General features: G+C 53.2%; 1 protein-coding gene across 1 annotated transcript; it reads right to left on the bottom strand.

The window, feature by feature from the left end:
• Positions 1 to 1728: 1728 nt before the first annotated feature.
• Positions 1729 to 5218, bottom strand: DLX3 (distal-less homeobox 3; the record flags this gene model as incomplete). Its single annotated transcript, XM_080712514.1, has 3 exons — positions 1729 to 2076; positions 3999 to 4189; positions 4894 to 5218. 3 exons carry the CDS (start codon positions 5216 to 5218, stop codon positions 1729 to 1731), a joined length of 864 nt encoding a protein of 287 aa, XP_080568640.1.
• Between the last annotated feature and the right edge of the window lie 15612 nt (positions 5219 to 20830).

The following is a 20830-nucleotide window of genomic DNA, read 5'->3' as shown; positions in this document are numbered from 1 at the left end:
AGGGCAGCTGGCTGCCAGGGAACGCCAAGCCACCAAGCAGAGCGGAGTCAGGGAGGCCAGGGCTAGGAGGCTCCCACCTCGATCCAGGCTGGCAGCACCTGCCACCTGGGGCTGAGCCAGCCCAGCGCCCCAGCAGGGAGTTACCCACAGGCCGTGTCCCCCCAAAGCTGGAAACTCCCAGCCCCCACCCCTTCCCACCACCAAACACCTTCCAGGATTCCCCACAAGAGCCGCCTGCCACCAGCCTCCAGTTCAAAGAGCCCCACGGTTATTTTCTTCTTCTTTTTTTTTTTTTATTAACATTATATATAAAGATGGGTCCAGTAAGAGAGCAGAAATGAGAAGGCTGGGGGGTGGGAGCTGGCTTCTTCCCTGTCCCCAGGTGGGGCCTGGAGACCCCCCATGTCATCTCTCCTCCCTTATCTTGCTTCTGTACTTTCCATGAAACCCAAATCCAGCCAGCAGGAGCGGAGCCTGGGAGGAGAGGGCCACATAAATAGGAAACCACAACAGGGAGGGGGCGCTTCTCTCCCTGGCTCTTAAAAAAATACATACTATATATATCTATATATAGCCACAGTCTTTTACCTCTCCTTTTCTTCGATGTTTTATCACATCAGGCGTGGAGGAAAGTTAGCTTTGGGGGGACGCCTGGGCCAGGGAGGGGCAGCTCTGCCAGCCCTCCAACTGGCCAGCCCGGCACCCCTAAGGCACTGGGTTAGGGTCCCTCCCTTCTCCCGTGTGCACCCTGTATTCTCCAGCGCAGCAGGAGCAATCTGTTTCCAAGGCCACTGGGAAGGGGGTGTTTGGGGTTCCTCTTGCATGGTAGGTCTCCTTGGAGATTTGGGGGTTGGCACCCAAACTGCCAACTTACTGGAAGAAAGGAAGAGGTGAGATGGGCGAGGGCACAGCAGAGCTGCCACCCGAGGGGACGTTTGGTCCTATCTGTTAACAATGCCCTTTGTTTTCCTAGTTTTTCAACAGCTTTTAAAACCAAAGTTGTGCAAAGTCCTGTACATGGAAGGAAAAATGGGTCCTTAGGAAAAACATGGGAGACTCCTGCTCCAACAGAAGGGAAGGGGAGACGGCTCCTTTTAATTCTTCCCTTGAAAGCCCCAGATATTAAAAGATTCCCTCGCTGGGGGGGAGGTTCTTTGGTTTAACCCTCACATCCTAAAGGAGGGCTCGAAGTGCTGCGCTGGGGCGAGGTCAGGTCCCCCACCCCAAGTCTCAGTCATGATGTCCAATGTCTCTTTGGCAGAAGGGCCAATGCAGGAGCGGGAGGGCCAGGAGGCTGAGGAGGAACCAGGCCTGGCAGGGGTTAGGATCCATGGTGCCTGGCACCCCAGCCCAGAGGCCACCTGCAAACACTCCTAGCCACCCCAAGGTGTCCAGTCTGACAGGTATGTTCAGAAGCTGGAAGGTGATGAGCCATTCAGAGTCAATCCAGGTTCCTGAAGCAGAGGGGGAACTGCTGTCCCTGCTGGGGTGGCATGCCCCAGTATCTGGAGGGGCATCCCAGCTCTAAGCAAGGGGCAGGAGGTTCAGGGGACATCCTTGGTCCATGCGAATTTCATCTGGAAGCTCTCGGGTCCTTGGAGGAAGGGGCAGAGGGGCAGGGAGGTCTTGCCTCTGGCTCCTCCATGATTCCTGAGTGTTGGCTAGGACGGAGGCACCTTCTGCCTGGTCCTGGGGGTCCTTCGTGGGGGATGCAGGCCAGATGGGTGTTCAGTACACAGCCCCAGGGTTGGGCGGGGGCCCGGGGGAGGCGTGATGCAGGGTGGCCGGCTGGGGCGGCTGTTGCTGTAAGTGGGGTCCACTCAGGTTCTGTGCATGGTACCAGGAGCTGGTGGGGTCGTCCAGGTAGCTGGGGGAAGCACTGTACGGGAGTGGTGGGGGCAGCTGGCTCCGGGCGGGGGCTGGAGTAGAGTGGGCAGACGTGTCCCAGAGGGCTGGCGAAGGTGGGGAGTTGCAGGCCATGGAATCACTGTTGTTGGGACTGTGCTCCAGGGGCACCTCCCCGTTCTTGTACAGTTTTTTGAATTTGGAGCGGCGGTTCTGGAACCAGATTTTCACCTGGGTGGGAGAAGAAAGAGGTAGTCAGTTAGCCTCTCTCCGCATGCTACAGGAAACCCCCACAGGCACAGCAGCCTGGAAAAAGCCAGGCCAGCATTCCATGTCACACGGAGAGGATCGGGTGAAAGCCAGGGGCCCTCGCTCGCAGGCCTGCATCTTCCTTGGATCTGGGATGCAACTGTGGCCAGGAATGTTGGACTGCACGGCCCAGGCTCTGTTCTGCCTCTTACTAAATGTGACCCCGGGCAACTTGCTTAGCCTCTCTGCTCCCACCCTCCTCTTCTGCAAAACGGGGGTGATAACAGCACTATGACCTACCCCACAGGGCCATTATGAGGCTCAAATAAGTTTTGTTTTTTTTTTTTTTTTTGGTGGTACTGGGGGTGGAACCCAAAGGCTTTCTACCTCTGGGCTATACTCCCAGACCTTTTTTTATATTTTATTTGGTCTCACTAAGTTGCTGAAAGCCTCACTAAATAGGCTCAAATAAGTTAAGACACAAGAAAAACTTAGAGCAGCCTGCTATATAGTAGCCACTCAAAAAAGGGGCAGTTTGGGGCATTTTGCTCACATTAGATTCCGTGGCAAGAGGTGCCCAAATACACAAATACATCCCCCCCACATCTCCATACTCAGCAATGTATCCACTTGCAGCTACACACGCACACACACACACACACACACACAGAGGCAGGCGCACCCTGCCCTCCTTCCTTGGGTTGGGGCTGGGTTAATGGCGGTGACCTGGGGACTCAGGAGCAGGTGAACCACAATTCCCCAAGTTTCCCTTGGGATGTCTCCCCCTCCCCCTGCTGCTCCCCACCCCATGACAGATACAAACAATGAATCAGCTCCTCACCAGGTGACCCAGATTCCGGGGACCTGGCCCCACGCAGCCAGCCACAACCAAGGCCCGCCTGTCACCACCTGTAGGGAGCCAGGCGTCTGCCACTCCTCCCCTGAGCAGTGACTGGCTGCTGGGAGCTCTGGGGGCCGGCTGAGGGTGGGGTGCGGCTCCCTTTGGGGGGAACCTCTCCTCTGTCTGACTCCTGGCGGGCGGGGGGGGGGGAGGGATGTGGGTGCCCACCTAGCAGGAATTTTGATTTTGGTGTTTTGATAAAGCACACATTTTTGGATGCTCACTAGTGTGCAGTCAGACACATGTCCTGCATCTTTATGCACCAAGACCTTTGAAGGTTCCATTCCTTATATGAGCATTCCGTGTGTGGACCCTGGCACGTGTGCAAACACGTACACTTGTGTAAGTGCACAAGCACACACCTACCATGCACATGCCTAACCCAAAGGGGAAACATAACCTAAACTTTTTTTTTTTTTTCAGTACTGGGGGTGGAACCCAGGGGCAATCTATCTCGAGCTACACCCCCAGCCCTATTTTTTTTCTTTTCTTTTTGCGGTACTAAAGATGGAACCCAGGGGCATTCTACCTTCAAGCGACACCCCCAACCATATTTTTATTCTTTATTCTGAAACCGGATCTCACCGAGTTGCAAAGGGCCTAAGTAGCTGAGGCTGATCGCAAAACACGGATCCTCCTGTCTCAGCTTCCCAAATGCTGAGATTACAAGCATGCACCCCCATACCCGGCCATAATCTGAACTTCTATGACTTGATCAAGATTGCAGGAGGGCCTTGAGAGCTAGGGGTTTGGGAGTGGAGAGAGGAGGGCATCTCTCTCTGAGACGACTACACACAGTTGCACAGGTTCAAAACTATGCACGTGTACACTCTTGCTAGGGCAAGAATCCTCCCACAGAAGTTGAGACTTGGACTCCCTCATCAGGCAAGCTTCCTAGAGCCCGCAGGGCTTTGGGAAGGCCAGCCAGGCTCCGCGGCGCCTCGGCAACCCCGGGACCCCGCGCGCTCCCCGCCCCCCAGCTCCTCGACCCCCAGGTACCAACCTGCGTCTGGGTGAGGCCCAGCTGAGCGGCCAGCTCGGCGCGCTCGGGCAGCGCCAGGTACTGGGCTTTCTGGAAGCGGCGCTGCAGGGCGGCCAGCTGGTAGCTGGAGTAGATGGTGCGGGGCTTTCGGACCTTCTTGGGCTTCCCGTTCACCATGCGCACCTCGGCTTCCGGCTCCTCCTTGACCGACACTGCGGAGAGCGCGGGCGGGGGCGGCTCAGCCGGGGTCTGCGCCCCGCGCCCCCCAGCCCGCCGGCCGCCCCGGGCTTTCGGGCGGCGCGTTCCTCCGCCCGCGCCCTGCCGGAGCCGCCGCGATGGAGCCGGCCCGGCGGCCGCCCACGGCGCGGCGCTCCCAGCCCGGCCCCCGGCCCGGCCGCCGCTGCGCCCCTCGCTCCTTTCTGGCTCTAGTGGAGATTTTCAGGAAAGTCGCAGGAACGGTGCGCGCCCTGGCTCTGTCGCCCTTCCCTTCTTTCCCTCGGCCTTCTTCCGTCCTTTCCCCGCCTGTCCACATTTCTTGCAGCCCCCGCCTTTCTCTTTTTAGCGTCTCTGCTTCTCCGCCGGCTTCCCTCGGTTTCCCGTAATTTGGGGCGTCTTTTTCCACGTGCCCGGATTGCTCGCGCCCCCCCCCCCCGGCCCACGTCCGGAGCCAGGCCCTGGAGCCCCCAGCCCCCCGCCCGCCCCCCGCCCTCCGCAGCCCGCCGAGGGCCGCGCCGCAGAACCCCTACCTCGGCAGGTCGTCCGCCCCGTCTGGGGGTCCTCCAGCCCACCTCCCCTAGCCTCGGGCAGCAGGTACTTTTCTCTTTTTAACCCGCGAGGCTTCTCGAGACCTCGGCTGGCACTCCCCGTCCCTCGCTCCGGAGCCCGGCGGGGTCTGGCACCCTGGGGCGAGCCTCACCTGGGTCCTGCGCCGGCAGCGGCTGCTCGCGGTAGGCGCCGTACTGCCGGTAGGAGGCTCCGTAGCTATATTCCGACTTGGGCGAGTAGGCGCCGGTGCCCGCGAGCCCGTTGAGGTTGAACTGGTGGTGGTAGGTGTAGGGGTTCACCGTCTGGCCGTAGGGCTGGCCCGAGTAGTAGTCGTGCTGGGGAGCGCTGTAGTAGCCCAGGTCGGTGACCGAGGACTCGGGCAGCGTGGGCGAGTCCTTGGAGCCCGCATGGCAGCTGAGCGAGCTGGAGATGTCGGTGAGGATGCTGCTGAGCTTGCGATCGAAGGAGCCGCTCATGCTGGCGGGCGGGCCTCCGGAGGGGCGGCGCGGCGGGGCACTGGCGAGCGCAGCCGGCGGCCGCGGGGAGGGCTGCGGGGCGCTCAGACCATCGCCGGCGGCCGCTGCTGCGCGGCGCTCCGCGTCCCCAGCCACAGCCGAATGCGCCGGCTCCGCCCGGCCGGCGGGTTATAGACTCAATGTTGGAGTCGCGGAGGCAGGCCCCTGCGCGCTGATTGGCTGCAAGTCTTGCCTTCGAGGCAAAACACGCTCTCGCTCTCTGGCTCGCTCCCCCCCCCCTTTGTTGTTACCAAAACGCAAGCAGACACACACACACACACACACACACACACACACACACACACACAGAAACACACATTTCTCCTATCGGTTCAGCCCAGATAAACCTTGGGGGGGGGTGTGACCTTGCAGAGCCCCCAGGATCTGTTAGTCTTGTTTTCTTGGCCGAGGGTGGGCTCAGGTAAGATGGGGAAGGAGGGGAATTTGCCCATTGGGTGTTTGTGGAAGGAGGTGGTCCAAGGTGGCGTGTGTGTGTGTGTGTGTGTGTGTGTGTGTGTGTGCAACGCAAATGAATTAAAGTGGTAAGGACCCAAGGTCTCTGAAAACGTTTTACCCTCTCTTAAAAGTAAAGAAAAAATAACTGGGTTGAAAAAAGTGTCTAAATATATTAACATGTTATTTTTGTAGCAATATAGTTAAACAAAAACGTAACAAAAAAATTTATGGAGGCAGGGACCAGCCACGGAAAAGCAGCTTGAGTGTACAAAAGTCAGAGTGTGGCCCTGGGAAGATGTGTGTGTGTGTGTGTGTGTGTGTGTGTGTGTGTGTGTGTGGTACTGGGGATTGAACCCAAAGGTATTCTGCCTTAGAGCTTACACCCCCAGCCCTATTTTATTTCTTATTTGGAAACAGGGTCTCTATAGGTTGATGAGTCTCACTACTTGCTGCGGCTGTCCTCAAACCTGTGATCCTCCTGTCTCAGCCTTCCAAGTGCAGGGATTACGGCTCACCTTGGGAGAATTCTACTGGGCAAAAGCTGTGTGGATTTAAGGGCTGAATGTGCTCGTTTTGGGGGAGGGCTCAGGATGAATGCAGGAGGTGTTGGAGTCTCCATGAAGTTGGTAGAACACGGGTTGACTCTGTGCTTCAGTAGATTGGAGCAGATTCTGGGTAATATGGGACATCACTGGGAGTGTGGACATTTTTGGGGTCAAATGCAGAGGACAGGGCTACTTGGGGTGCGTGGTGTGAGGATTTCACGTGTTCCACGGTATTCAGAAGCGTTTGGAGAGTGCAAGTGCTGGAGAAAGTGGCGGCGTGTGCAGGGGGCCTGGGAACCGGGCGTCAGTGTGTGGTTAGACCTCTCGGTACCTTCCCATCCTCCGCAGCTGGGAGCCAGGATGCGCCACCGAGCTCGCCCACTCCAGGGAGGATCTGATGAAGCCGGTTCCCTTCCCGAGGGCCCCCTTCCCTAGTCCTGGGGGTCCCATGAAGCCTAGTTCCAGTCAGTCATCCTAGCTGTTCCCAACACCCAGCCCATTTCTCCACTGCACCCGGCGTTTGCTCTTTGCCTTTCTTTGCGGAGGAGGGGAGAGAGCTTCACACTCGTAGCCTGCCCACCCCTCACTACCATAGTCTCTTCGCGCCCTCTCCCTCTGCCCTAGCCTGGCCGTCGGGTCAGGGACATACGGTGCCAGCGCGCCACCTCGCGGCTACTTCTAGCATTGCAGTCTCCCCAAGCCGGGCGGTCTGGGCATCCCTGTCCCCCACCAGGGGTCTCCTGTGTTGGCCGGGTCAGACCGAGAAATGTGCCGGGGGCCCTGTGCCCCTTTCCAAAAGTCAGAGCCCTTATAAGCTTGTCCTTAGGAGCGGAATTTGAGAGCCGCAGAGGTAGGGGGTCCAGAGACCAGGGCAGGAGCGGGGCCCGCCAGGCCTGGGCCCCTCCCGGAGGCCGCCGCGTGGGAAAGGTGGGGGCGGGGGCGGGCGAGGGGAGCGCTATCTGTCTGTCTATCTGCGCGTCCCCCCAGCGCCTATCGCCCGCCGCTCCGGGCCCGTGGCGGGGCGAGTTGCCACCCGCTCTGATGCCCTCTGTTCTGCTGCCAAGAGGGTGCCCAGAGAGCCCGCGGCGCTGGGGGCAGGAAGGGCACTGGGCGGGCGGGCTCCCTCCCAGGATGGAGGCGGGGGAGGCGGGCAGGCCTTGCTCTAGAGCCCCCAACTCCCCTCAGGTAAGGAACGGCTTCAGGCAAGCCCAGGCTCAGGGCTCCCTCGTTCGTTCAGCGGAGAGGGAATCGGGGCCAGGTTACGCAGAACTCTCACGCCTTCCCCCCTCTCGTCCGCCCGGACCCGGGATGAGTAAAGTCAGCGAGCGCCATCCTGGGAGTCCGGAGTCCTGCAAGCAGGGTGGCGGGCTTTGTTAGGACAACTTCTAAGCTCCATTCCAGGAATTCTAAGAGTTCTAGAGGTGGACGGAAACTTAAATGTTCAAGTGAAATTAAGGTCTGGTCCTCCCTTGCATGGCACCAGGACTGCCTGCGCCCTTCACCTTACAAATACCCAGGACAGAGCTCATGTGTGTTGGGTGATTACAGGAGAATCCCCGGTGCTGAATTATGGCGCTGCTCCTCTGGACTCCTAGGCGTGCTGGAGAGAGGGCTCAAAGCTTCAGGATGGAAACAGCAGCAACTTCCCAGATGAAGCCCTGAGTGGTCCCCAAAGGGCAGCGGGGCCAGCAGGAATGGAGCCACCAACAGCTGGGTGGGAGAGGCAGCTGAAGGATGCAGAGTGACCAGTGCCGCCCATGGACCTCACCTGGGCCAACAGGATGAGCCAGTGTCTGCCTGAGTCCTGCTCTGGGTGGAGGGGCCGAGCAAGGCAGCCCGCGCCTCTGGGAGGCAGGAGGGAGAAGGGGCATGGTCCAGGTACAGATTCACGGCCCACCCTGCCTCTGGAAAGCAAACCCGGCCACTACCGCGGTAAATGGGAGCCGGGTCGGAGAGGAGGGAGGCTGGAACCCGAGCGCCGCAGGCCAGGCCTTGCTGTCTCCTTTGCCCGGGGAGCTGGCGCCATCTAGTGGTCACAGGGGGTAGTGTCCGGCTCCACTGAGAAGTCGGAAGCGGCCACCTGCAGGGGCCAGGGGATGTTACCTATTTACTTTAGAGCCCTCTCAACACCCAATATCCACTTTCCTTGGCACCTTCACTGCCCCTTGCCTTCCCCTCCACCCACTTATCTTTGTCTTTGTCTGGCTCGGTGTCCCTTGAGTTTCTCATTTGTAAATCAGAAAGTAGTCTGACAGCCTTTGCAGTCTCTTCTAGTTCTGTTTCTAAATTCTAGGACTCTTGTCACTTGGGGGTGACTGCCCCCACATTCTCACCAACTCCCCTGGAGATACACTCTGGCCTCCAGCACTCTGCAAGATGGAGGTCCTTTGGAGTCCTTCTCTGTGCAACAAATATCCTTTTTCTCCCCCCCCCCCCCAACCCCTTTGGTACTGGGAATTAAACTCAGGGGAATTCTGCTTCCAAGTCACACCCCAGCCCTATTTTATTCTTTATTTTTATTATTTTATTTTGGCGGGGGTACTGGGGATGGAACCCAGTGGCATTCTACCTCTGAGCTACACCCCAGCCCTATTTTTGAAACAGGGTCTCACTGAGTTGCAAAGGACCTCACTAAGTAGCTGAGGCTGTCCTTGAACTGCGATCCTCCTGTCTCAGCCTCCCAAATGTGTGCCACCACAGCCCAGTTTATTTTTTATTTTGAAGCAAGATTTCTCTGTTTGCAGCTGAGGCTGTCCTTGAACCTGCAATCCTTCTGTCTTAGACTTCCAAGTACTGGGATTACAGGTGTGTGCCACCATGCCTGGCTAAAACATAAACTTTTTATTTTGTTTTAGTTTTGTGGTACTGGAATTGAACTCAGGGGTATTCTACCTCTGAGCTACACCACCACTAATTTTATTTTTTATTTGGAAACAGGGTCTCACTAAGTAGCTGAGGCTTGCCATGAACCTGTAATCCTTCTGTCTCAGACTTTCAAGTACTGGGATTACAGGCCTGTGCCACTGCACTCTGCTTAAAACACAAGTTTTTTGTTTTTTTTTTTTGTGTGTGTGTGTGTGTGCACTCTGGAATGAATTTAAGGGCATTCTACCTCTGAGCTACACCCCCAGCCCTTTTTATTTTTTATTTTGAAAAAGGGTCTCTCTAGGGTAGCATGTGCTGGCCTTGATCCCCTTGCAGAGCCTTTGAGCTGTGTCAGACTCCTGCTGAGTGCTAGGAGTGTGGTGATCAGACAGGATGCCCCTTCAGGGAGCCCATGTTCCAGGTGGGGAAGCAGACACAATGGTGGCCAGTTTTATTTCTGTAGATGTATACTAAACTGGGGATGGTTCTCACTGGGGGACAGCATAAGGAGGCAGAGGGTTTCTGATGTGTGAGACTTGGCTGAGAAGCAGGGATGAGGGAAGGAGGGGCTCCCAGCCACGGGAAAAGTCTGCTCACCGGCTCATGGGACTGCCTGGAGCACAGCATAGGGGCTGAAGATGAGATGGGTGGAGTCAGAACTCAGCCTTGGAGCTCAGAGTGGAAGAATAGGCTTTTTTTTTTTTAACTGGGGGTGGAACTCAGGGGCTACACTCCCAGATGGATTTTATACTTTATTTGGAAACAGGGTCTCACTAAGTTGCTGAGAGCCTCACTGAGTAGCTGAGGCTGGCTTCGAACCTGTGCGATCCTCCTGTCTCAGCCTCCCAAGCTCGGGGATTACAAGCTGTGCCACCACGCCTGGCAGAATGGGCTTTATTTAGTATGGAACCAGGAGACAGGAGGGAGGGAGGGAGGGAGGGAGAGAGAGAAAGAGAGAGAGGAGAGAGAGCGCGCTAGGTAGGGACTGGGGACTGAACCCCTGGATGCTCTGCCACTGAGCTACATCCTCGCCCTTTTTATTTTTTATTTCGAGATGGGGATGCTCCGGCTGGCCCCAAACTTGTGATTTTCCTGCCTCAGCTTCCCCAGTCCCTGGGATTATAGGAATGTGCCACCAGCCTGACTCATTGAAAGAGACACGATTGGATTTACACACGCACGCACACACACACACACACAATCAAAATCTCTCTCTCAAAAGTTCTATACAGCTGAGGAGTTGTAGCTCAGAAGTAGAATGCCCTTATGTTTAATCCTCAGTTCCAAAAACAAAATAAAATTTATTTTTTCTTTTTGTGTGTGCCAGGGATTGAACCGGTACACATCCAACCTCTGAGCTACACCCCCAGCCCTTTTTATGTTTCTTTCTAGGTTACTAAGGGTCTCAGCTAAGTGTCTGAGGCTGGCCTCAAACTTGCAACCCTCCTGTCTCAGCCTCCCAAGTACTGGAATTACAGGCATGAGCTACCAAGCCCCGCCTGAGAAAAACCTTTTCATCAGAGTATACTTGCAGGAAAATGCACAAGTAATCAATGAATTTGCACGAATGAGACCCAGCTGTATACCAGCACCCAGGCGGAGCCCATTAGAGAAGCCACCTCGACAGCACTCAGGGGTGAGTGTCATCTGACTCCTAGCAACTCAGGTCAGTTTTGTGTAGTTTCGACCTTCATATAAATGGAAACAGACAGTATGGACTCCTTCCTGTGTGGCTTCTGGAATCAAACCCACTTTGAAATCAAATCCACTTCTGGAATCACACCTCCTCTGGGTTCTGGGAATCAAACCCAGGGACTGGTGCACACTGAGGGAAGGCTCTGCCTCCGAGCTCACCCAGCCCTGTGTCTGGCTGCTTTTGTGCAATATTACGGTACTGGGGGTAGAAACTAGGGGCTTCCTACCTCCGGGCTACACTCCCAGACCTATTTTATATTTTATTTGGAAACAGGGTCTCACTAAGTTGCTAGGAGCCTCACTAAGTAGCTGAGGCTGGCTTCGAACCTGCGTGATCCTCCCGTCTCAGCCTCCCAAGCCCGGGGATTACAAGCGTGCACCACCACGCCCAGCTTAGACTGTCCATTTTCATGGCGGTATAATAGTCAGCAAGGACTTATCCATCCCACTGTTGATGGGCCATGGGTCATTTACAGTTTGGATGGTCGCCGGGCGTGGTGGCGCACGCTTGTAATCCCCGCGCTTGGGAGGCAGAGACAGGAGGATAGCGCAGGTTCGAAGCCAGCCGCGCGCGCTGGCTTAGGAGACCCTGTTTCCAAATTTTTTAAAAAAATGTAAAACTGGCCGGGTGTGGTGGCACACGCTTGTAATCCCCGCACTTGGGAGGCAGAGACAGGAGGATCGTGCAGGTTCGAAGCCAGCTGCATGCGCTGGCTTAGGAGACCCTGTTTCAAAAAAAAAAAAAAAAAGTAAAAATGGGTCTGGGAGTGTAGCCCAGAGGTAGAAGGGCTTCCAGGAACCCCAGTAGCACCAAAAAAAAAAAAAAAGTAAAAATAAGTCTGGGAGTGTGGCCCAGAGGTAGAAGGGCTTCCAGGAACCCCAGTACCACCAAAAAATAAAATAAAATAAAATAAAAAATTAAATTAAAAAATACAGTTTGGATTGTCTTGGATAGCAGTTTCCTGTGCACATCTTTGGGTACACATGCACAGCTGCTTTGTGTGCCTAAGGGTAAAATCGTGTGCCATGGGTGCGTGTGTATCTGACTTTAAAGGATACTGGCAGTAATTCTCCAAAGCAGTAGTGCATTAGTTCAGTTGCGATGGTGCTGAGTTTGAGCATCTTTGAGACACCTGGGAAGAGCTGTCCAGCTGTAGCTGGCTACAGGCTATCATGACCTGAAAAATCTGTAAAGTAGCTGGGATGGGAGGTGTAAATTGAGGGGGGCGTGTTATAATGAGTGTAGCCGCTGGTGTGTGAGATGGTCCAGAAAGAGAGAACACAGGGCCGCGGAGGGTCCCGGGCGGGAGCTGAGGGTGTTTGGAGTAGGAGGCAGCACAGAGCGGGGCGGAGTGCGTGCAGAGCTGGGGGAGTGCTCCAGGAGGAGGGGTGCTCAGCAAAGTCAACTCCTGCTGGGGCTGTGGGGACTGAGATTGCCCATCTCTAGAGGTGTAGCGGGGTGATGTCAGCAGAGGTGGGGGCTGAGGGCTGTTTATAGTCCTCTGAGGGGCTGAGTGGGGGGAGAACAAGCACAGGCAGCTCTGTCCTGCGCAGGGAGGAGGGAGTGGAGGGTATTTGTCAACTTGGGAGGGGGTGTGTGAGTGAGCTTTGAATGGGACAAGCCTGTCTAAATGTCAATGATAGCAGTAGAGAGGGGTTAATCAAGAGCGCCATCCCTGAGTAGGTGGGGGAGGGAAGGGCCTGGAACCCACCGACCAGGTTAGCCCTAGAGCAGGTGACCTCTTCCGTTGAGCCTGGAGGGAAGATGAGTGACAAGAGCCCGCTTTCACAGTGTGCTGGGCGCCATCGGGGGCGCCCGCCTATGGGAGTCCACTCACGGCTCTCGATACCCTACTGGGTGAGTACCCTCATCTCTACCTTTCGACAGAGGAGTAAACTGAGGCACAGAAGAGGTAAGTGATGGTAGGTTCAAAAACTGAACTCAGATAGTCTCTCAGCCCGTATGGGGCAGGTTGTTCGACTTGCAGGTTTGATGGTCAGAAGGTAATTTGACACATCTGGGTATTGGCCACATGGGTGTTTGTAATACCATTCTTTGTATGTATTTGTGTGTGTGTGTATGCACACATGTGCACACATGGTACACTGGGGATTAAGCCCAGGGGCATTCTACCTCCAAGCTACACCCCCAGTCCTTTTTTTTTTTTTTTGGTGGTACTGGGGTTCCTGGAAACCCTTCTACTCCCGGGCTACACTCCCAGACCTATTTTTAAAATATTTTTATTTGGCCGGGTGTGGTGGCGCACGCTTGTAATCCCAGTGCTTGGGAGGCTGAGACAGGAGGATCACACAGGTTCAAAGCCAGCCTCGGCTGCTTAGTGAGGCTCTCGGCAACTTAGTGAGACCCTGTTTCCAAATAAAGCATAAAATAGGTCTGGGAGTAGAAAAGCCTCTGGCTTCCACCCCCAGTACCACAAAAATAAATAAATAAATAAATAAAATATTTTTATTTGGAAACAGGGTCTCTTAAGCCAGTGCGGCTGGCTTCGAACCTGCGCGATCCTCCTGTCTCCGCCTCCCAAGCGCGGGGATTACAAGCGTGTGCCACCACGCCTGGCTCCCAGTCCTATTTTTTTAAATTTGGAAACAGGATCTTGCTAAATTGCTGAGGGTCCCATTAAGCCACTGAGCCACTGAGGCTGGCCTCCAATCTGAGATTCACCTGCCTCAGGCTCCAAAGTACTAGGATTACAGGTTTGTGGCACTGCACTTGGCTCTCTTTCTGTGTCTGTCTGTCTGTCTGTCCTGTCTGTCTGTCTGTCTGTCTGTCTCTCTCTCTCTCTCTCTCTCTCTCTCTTTGCAGCACTAGGGATGGAACCCAGAGGCATTCTACCTCCGAGCTACACTCCCAGCCCTATTTTTTTATTCTTTATTTTGAGACAGGGTCTCACTGAGTTGCAAAGGGCCTCACTAAGTAGCTGAGGCTGTCCTCGAACTTCAGTCCTCCTGTTTCAGCCTCCCAAATGCTGGGATGACAAGCGTGCGCCACCACGCCCGGCTTTGTACCTGGCCTTTTCTGTATGCTTGAAACATCTCGGTATGAAAATAATTGTTCAGGCTATTTGGGGGCTTCCGTGTGACACATATGCAGAGTTGGTGTGAAGGAAATAGCTGATTAGAGGGAAGTGGTTGGACCAGAGGTTTGGGAACAGAGGAGAACAAATGTGTAGCTGTTGCCATGGTGACCAGGGAGCGGATAGATGAGGGGACGCAGGAGATTATGGGGGATGCCAGAACACTAGGTGGGGCCATGAGGTTGGGGCCAGGGGCGCGGCGAGGACCATCTTAGGTGGGTGCTGCGCTCTGGCTGGGCCTGCAGTGGGCAGTGGGGTTGGCGGGGGTGGGGGGTAGACATTAGCAGGAGCTTTCAGGTGGCTTTGGGGGCCATCTAGGTTGAGCAAGGAAGGAAGTGAGGCGGAGGATTGGCTGAGAGAAGGAGGACGGTCTAGGCTGGAGGTCCCGGGGGTCGAGGAGGAGGGCAGGTTTAAGGTTTCAGGTGGGAGCAGCTCCAGGTGGACCCTAGGTGCTGGATGTGGCCATCGGTGGACTTACTGTGAAGCCCACAAAACCTAAGCTTCAGGGCCTGTCGTAGGTGAAATGATGGCCCCTGAAGATGCGGGTCTTAATCCTGGGAATCTGTTTAATTGGAAATGTTTATTTGGAGAGAAAGTCTCTGAAGATAGGATTCAGTTAAGAATTTCAAAGTTGGGAGATTGTCCTGGGCGGTCCAGCTGGGCTGAGCACCATCCCGGGAATCTATATTATAAAAGGGTGGGGGGATTCAGTATGTAGCAGAGAGGGGCAGTGTGACCATGGAGCAGAGAGAGGCTTGGGGATGTGGCCACAGTCAAGGAATGCTGGCAGCCGCTAAGAGGCGGAACAGGCGAGGGTTGGCTTCTCCCTGAGCCCCCCGGTGAAGTGCACCCCTGCCCACGCCTCGACTTTGGCTCGGCAATCTGGCTTCAGATACTGATGTCCACATGGTTAGAGGGTAAAATTCTGTTGTCTTAAGTCACCAAGCTGGTGGTATTTCTGTTACATCACCCACCACGGGGGCAGGGGGGAGGCTGCGGAGAGGCCAGAGGATGCTGGGAGATAGCGTACAAGACACGTGGCTTATTGGAGAAAGCGAACATGGGATCGGTGACCGCTCCAAGAAGAGGTCGGAGGCCAAAGGGCGAACAGAGCGCACCTGTGTCCCGCAAGGTGCTTCACCAAGCAGCGCCCCTCCCTCCGGGGGCATTTTGTCCAGTGGTGGCTGGCTGGGCGAGTGACAAGTCGGGCTGCAGAAGCAGTAACATCACCAGCATCAGCTTGCTCAGTCTGCTACGTGACCCGCATCCCAGGGAGCAGCTATCCCGATGCGCACACAGGAAAGCAGCTTTCTAGGCTGGGCGTGGTGGCGCACGCCTGTGATCCCAGTACTTTGGAAGCTGAGACCGGAGGATCACAGTTTCGAGGCCAGTATCAGCAACATAATGAGGCCCTTTGCCCCTTACAGAGACTCTGTTTCAAAATTTATTTATTTATTTATTTATTTTGCGGGTTTCGGGGTGGAACCCAGGGGCATTTGACCTCCAAGCTAAACCCCCTGCCCTATTTTTTATTCTTTATTCTGAAACCGTGTCTCACTGAGTTGCAAAGGGCCTCACTAAGTAGCTGAGGCTGTCCGCGAACTGCGATCCTCCGGTCTCAGCCTCCCGAATGCTGGGATTACAAGCGTGCCCCACCACGCCCGGCTGAGAATCTGTTTCAAAATTTAAAAAAATATAAATAAAGCCGGGCGTGGTGCCGCACGCTTGTAATCCCCGCACTTGGGAGGCAGAGACAGGAGGACTGCGCAGGTTCGAAGCCAGCCTGGCTGGCTTAATAGATCCTGTTTCCAAATAAAAAATATAAAATAGGTCTGGGAGTGTAGCCCAGAGGTAGAAGGGTTCCATCCCCAGTACCACCCCCCCAAAAAATATATATGTATATATGTGTGTGTGTAAATTAAAAATAGGGCTGAAGGTGCAGCTCAGAGGTAAAATGCCACTGAGTTCAATTCCCGGTACCACACCACACACACACACACACACACACACACACGCACACGCACACATATACACACACACAGAACACTAACTCGCCCTAGTTCCCAGTGTGCAGAAGAGGAAGCCGGGGTCCTTCAAGGCCATCTGCACCTGGACATTCAGGCGCAGGCTTGTTCTCATTGTTCTCTTCACTTGGCTGGGTTTTTGGAAACGGGGCGTTCAGGGACATGGTGTGTCACTGTCCCCCTTTTCTTTTAGGTGATACAGAGCCACAGGAAATGAACACAGGACCCCTCGCTTGAAGGCTGGAAAAGGCCCTAGCAGAGTCCAGATGGTCAAGTTTGCATACTGAATGGCAGAGCCAGCCTGGATCTGCCCCACGCGTGGCCCGGGGGCTGGGGGTGAAGAGTCTAGGAGAGGAGGGTGCCAGGGCTTTATGCAGGATGCTGGTGCGGGCAGGAACTGTGAACCACCTGGTAGGACCCTCTGTTCTGAGGGGCAGTCTGTGAGGAATTGGGAGGTGCCAGACATAAGCGGCAGAAAAAGTTAACGGATTGGAAGCCGGGCGTGGTGGCGCACACTTGTAATCCCAGCATTTGGGAGGCCGAGACAGGAGGATCGGGGTTCGCTGACAGCCTCAGCTACTTAGTGAGGCCCTTTGCAACTCAGTGAGACCCTGTCTCAAAACAAAGAATAAAAAATAGGGCTGGGGGTGTAGCTCAGAGGTAGAATGCCACTACCTTTGTGCCTATAGTATCTATGTAGAAAATCTAGCAAGATGTGGTGGCTCACACCTGTGATCCCAGCAACTTAGGAGGCTGAGGCAGGAGGTCACAAGTTTGAGGCCAGTGTGGATAATTCAGCCAGACCCTGTCTCAAAATAAACCAACTTTCAAAAAGGAGCTGGGGGTGAAGCTTAGCGGCAAATGTTCCTGGATCTAATCACCTGCACCCCTCCCCCACACACAAGGAAGATGAGGAGGAGCAGGAGGAGGAGGAGCAGGAAGAGGAAGAAGGGGAGGAGGAGAAAGAGGAGAAGGAGGAAGAGGAGGAAGGAGGAAGAAGAAGGAGGAGAAGGGGAAAATCACAAAGAACAAACAAAAGCTTTGTAGAATATGTTATTATAGCAAAGTTTCAGGATACAAAGTTAATATACAAGAGTCAGTTACTTGGTATATGCCAGCAATGAGCAGTTGGAACTTGAAAATGTACTTAATTTCAATTTTTATTTTTGTCCTTTGAGACAGGATCTCACTCTGTTGGCCCAGGCGGGCCTCAGATGCATGATCCTCCAGCCTCCGCCTCCCAAGTAGCTGCAACCACAGCACCATGCCTAACTTGGAATTTGAAATCTAAAACACAGCACCAGTATGCACACCACAGAGTTTTACTCCATCATAAAGAAGAAAAAAAGCATGTCTTTTGCAGGAAAATGAATGCCATATTAGACTGAGATCAGCCAGTCTCAGATAGTCAAGGGAGCCACATTTCCTCTCATATGTAGAGACTTAAGAACAAACATAAAACAAAAGCGATTTCAGATAAACGAGGAGAGAGGGAAGTTAGAATATTGGAAGGGGCCTGGGAGGAGGTAAGTGAGGGAGGGAGAATGAGGATTGAAGGAGACCGTTCAAACAATGGTATGTCCCTATAGAAGGTATAACGACCCAGCTCACTCATCCATCCATTGAGGAGCCAGGGAGCGGGGCGGATACTGAGGGAAATTTGCCCAGCAATGTGCGCGTGCGTGAATTTGCCCAGCAATGTGCGCATGCGTGCTGTATCACTTTGAACTTCAGTATGAGGTGCAATTACAGCGTCCCAATACAAGGATGAAAATAATCTTTTAGAAATACCATTAATGAGCCCGGTGTGGTGGCGCACGCTTGTAATCCCGGCATTCGGGAGGCTGAGACCGGAGGATCGCGGTTCGCGGACAGCCTCAGCTACTTAGTGAGGCCCTCTGCAAACCATAGCGAGACCCTGTTTCAAAATAAAGAATAAAAATAGGGCAGGGGATGTGGCTCGGAGGTCAAATGCCCCTGGGTTACATCCCCAGACCCGCAAAAAAAAAAAAAAAAAAAAAAAAAAGAAATACCATTAATGGCCGGGCGTGGTGGTGCACACTTGTAATCCCAGCGCTTGGGAGGCTGAGACAGGAGGATCGCACAGGTGTGAAGTCAGCCTCAGCTAATGAGCGAGGCTCTCAGCAACTTAGTGAGACCCTATTTCAAAATTAATTATAAAATGGGGCTGGGGGTGTAGCCTGGAGGTAGAAAGCCTCTGGGTTCCACCCTTCAGTACCACAATAAATGAATGAATGAATGAATGAATGAATGAATGAATAAATAAATAAAAATAGAGCTGGGGATATAGCTCGGAGGTAGAATGCCCCTGGGTTCCATCCCCAGTAGTACAATTAAAAATATATCATTAATGTAATGATACTTATAATGTGTAAGTAAAATGTTTTTTTAATGGAAAAAAAGAAACCCCACAGTAGCAAAGCCAAACGCAGTGTCACAGCCTTATAATCCCAGTACTTGGGAGGCTGAGTTCGGAGAGTATCATGTTCAAGGCCAGCCTCAGCAATTTAGTGACAACCTACTTTCAAAATAAAAAGGGATGGAGTGTTGCTCAGAGGTACAAAGCCACTGTGTTCAATTCGCAGCATCAGACAAAACAAACAAGCAAACAAGAAAACCAACACCAGCTGGGCATGGCGCACGCTTGTCATCCCAGTATTTGGGAGGCTGAAACAGGAGGATCTGGGTTCGCGGACAGCCTCAGCTACTTAGTGAGGCCCTTTGCAACTCAGTGAGACCCTGTTTCAAAATGAAGAATAAAAAACAGGGCTGGGGGTGTAGCTCGGAGGTAGAATGCTTCTGGGTTCCATCCCCAGTACTGCAAAACAAACAAACAAACAAACAAACAAAAAACAACCCAATACCATTCACATTAGCAACAAAAATTGTATGTATGAATAACACTAGAAAACTCTGCCGACCTGAATTTAAAAATCTAAATAAGCCGGAGTTGGTGGCGCACGCTTGTAATCCCAGCATTGGGGAGGCTGAGACAGGAGAATTGAGGTTTGCTGCCAGCCTCAGCTACTTAGTGAGGCCCTCTGCAACTCAGTGAGACCCTGTTTCAAACTAAAGAATAAAAATTAGGGCTGGGGATGCATACCTCAGAGATAGAATTCCCAGTACCGCAAAACAAAACAAAACAAAACAAAAACCAAAAAAACCCAAAAAACAACAACAAAAAAGCCTAAATAAATGAAAACAATATCCCAAGTTCATAGAAAGATTCACATTCAGATGTCAGTTCTTCCCAGCTTCATCTCTTGATCCCAGCAAGTTATCTTATGAATATTGACAGATTCTAAAGTTTACATGTAAAGGCAAAAGACCCAAAATAGCCAGCAAAATACTAATGAAGAAATAAGCTTGAGCACAGATGCCACCAACAAGGTTTACAACAAAGCTAAAGGTGACCAAGATGGTGTGGTGCTGGGGAGAGAACAGATAAGTGTATCGACGGACTAGAATCAGAGCCCAGAAAGAGATCCACACGCGTACAGTGGACCTGGATCCACTGTACAATCTCCTATGATGAAACAAAGGTGATTCAGGCCGGGCGTGGTGGCGCACGCTTGTCATCCCCGCGCTTGGGAGGCGGAGACAGGAGGATCACGCAGGTTCGGAGCCAGCTGCTCTGGCTTAAGAGACCCTGTTTCCAAATAAAAAAGTATAAAATAGGTCTGGGAGTGTAGCCCAGAGGTAGAAGGGCTTCCAGGAACCCCAGTACCACAAAAAAATAAAAATAAAAGAAACAAAGGTGATTCAGTGGAGGAAGGATTCAGTTCAACAAACGGTGATGGAAAAACTAGACTTCACATATGAAGAGTGGATCTGAGCTGGGTGTGGAGGTGTGTGCCCGTAATCCTAGTACTTGGGAGCTGAGAGAAGAGGGTCGCAGGTTTCAGGCCAGCCTCAGCAACCTAGTGAGACCCTGTTTCCAATAGAAAATAAGGCTGGGGGTGAAGCTCTGAAGTAGAGATGCCCCTGAGGTCAATTTCTGGTGAAGAAGAAGAAGGAGAAAAAGTAGGAAGGAAGAAAGAATCTGGACACAGTTCTCGTGTCTTTCACAAAAATTATTATTAATTTTTTTTGTGGTCCTGGGAATTGAACTCAGGGGCTTTTCTACCTCCGGGCTACACCCTCAGACCTATTTTATACTTTATTTGGAAACAGGGTCTCGCTAAGTTGCTGAGAGCCTCACTAAGTAGCTGAGGCTGTCCTCGAACCACTATCCTGTTTCAGCCTCCCAAATGCTGGGGTTACAAGCGTGTACCACCACGTCTGGCTCACAAAAATTATTTCTAAGTGGATCACAGAGCCCAATATAAAATGCAAAGCTAAGCCGGGCGTGGTGGCGCACACTTGTAATCCCCGCGCTTGGGAGGCTGAGACAGGAGGATCGCGCTGGGGGTGTAGCTCGGGGGTAGAATGCCCCTGGGTTCCATCCCCAGTACTCCAAAAACAAACAAACAACAAACAAGATGTCAACACAAGGGCAAATTATGTGTTGGGGGGAAAAGAGCAGATGAAAACTCTCTGTATTATGTGCTCAATTTATCTGTAAAACTGAAAACTCTTATAAAAATAGTCTATTTACTTTTTAGAAATGAAACAGAGTTCAAAATCATGACATTCACTCATTTAGTGGTGATGCCTTGACAGGACCAACCACGAGCCATAGCACCGTCCCCCAAACGCCCTGGCCCTGCCCGAGCCAGTCCATCAGCCTCGCACTTAATGCATGTGCCGCGGACATGTTCCAAGAATTATTTCTGCAAATTATATATATACACACATACATACATTGGGGATTGAACCCAGGGGCATTCTACCTTGGAGCTATATCCCCAGCCCTTTTTATTTTGATGCAGG

The sequence above is a fragment of the Muscardinus avellanarius genome (assembly GCF_963383645.1).
Source record: "Muscardinus avellanarius genome assembly, chromosome: 16".
NCBI lineage: Eukaryota > Metazoa > Chordata > Mammalia > Rodentia > Gliridae > Muscardinus > Muscardinus avellanarius.
This window is presented reverse-complemented; position numbering and strand designations above follow the sequence as displayed.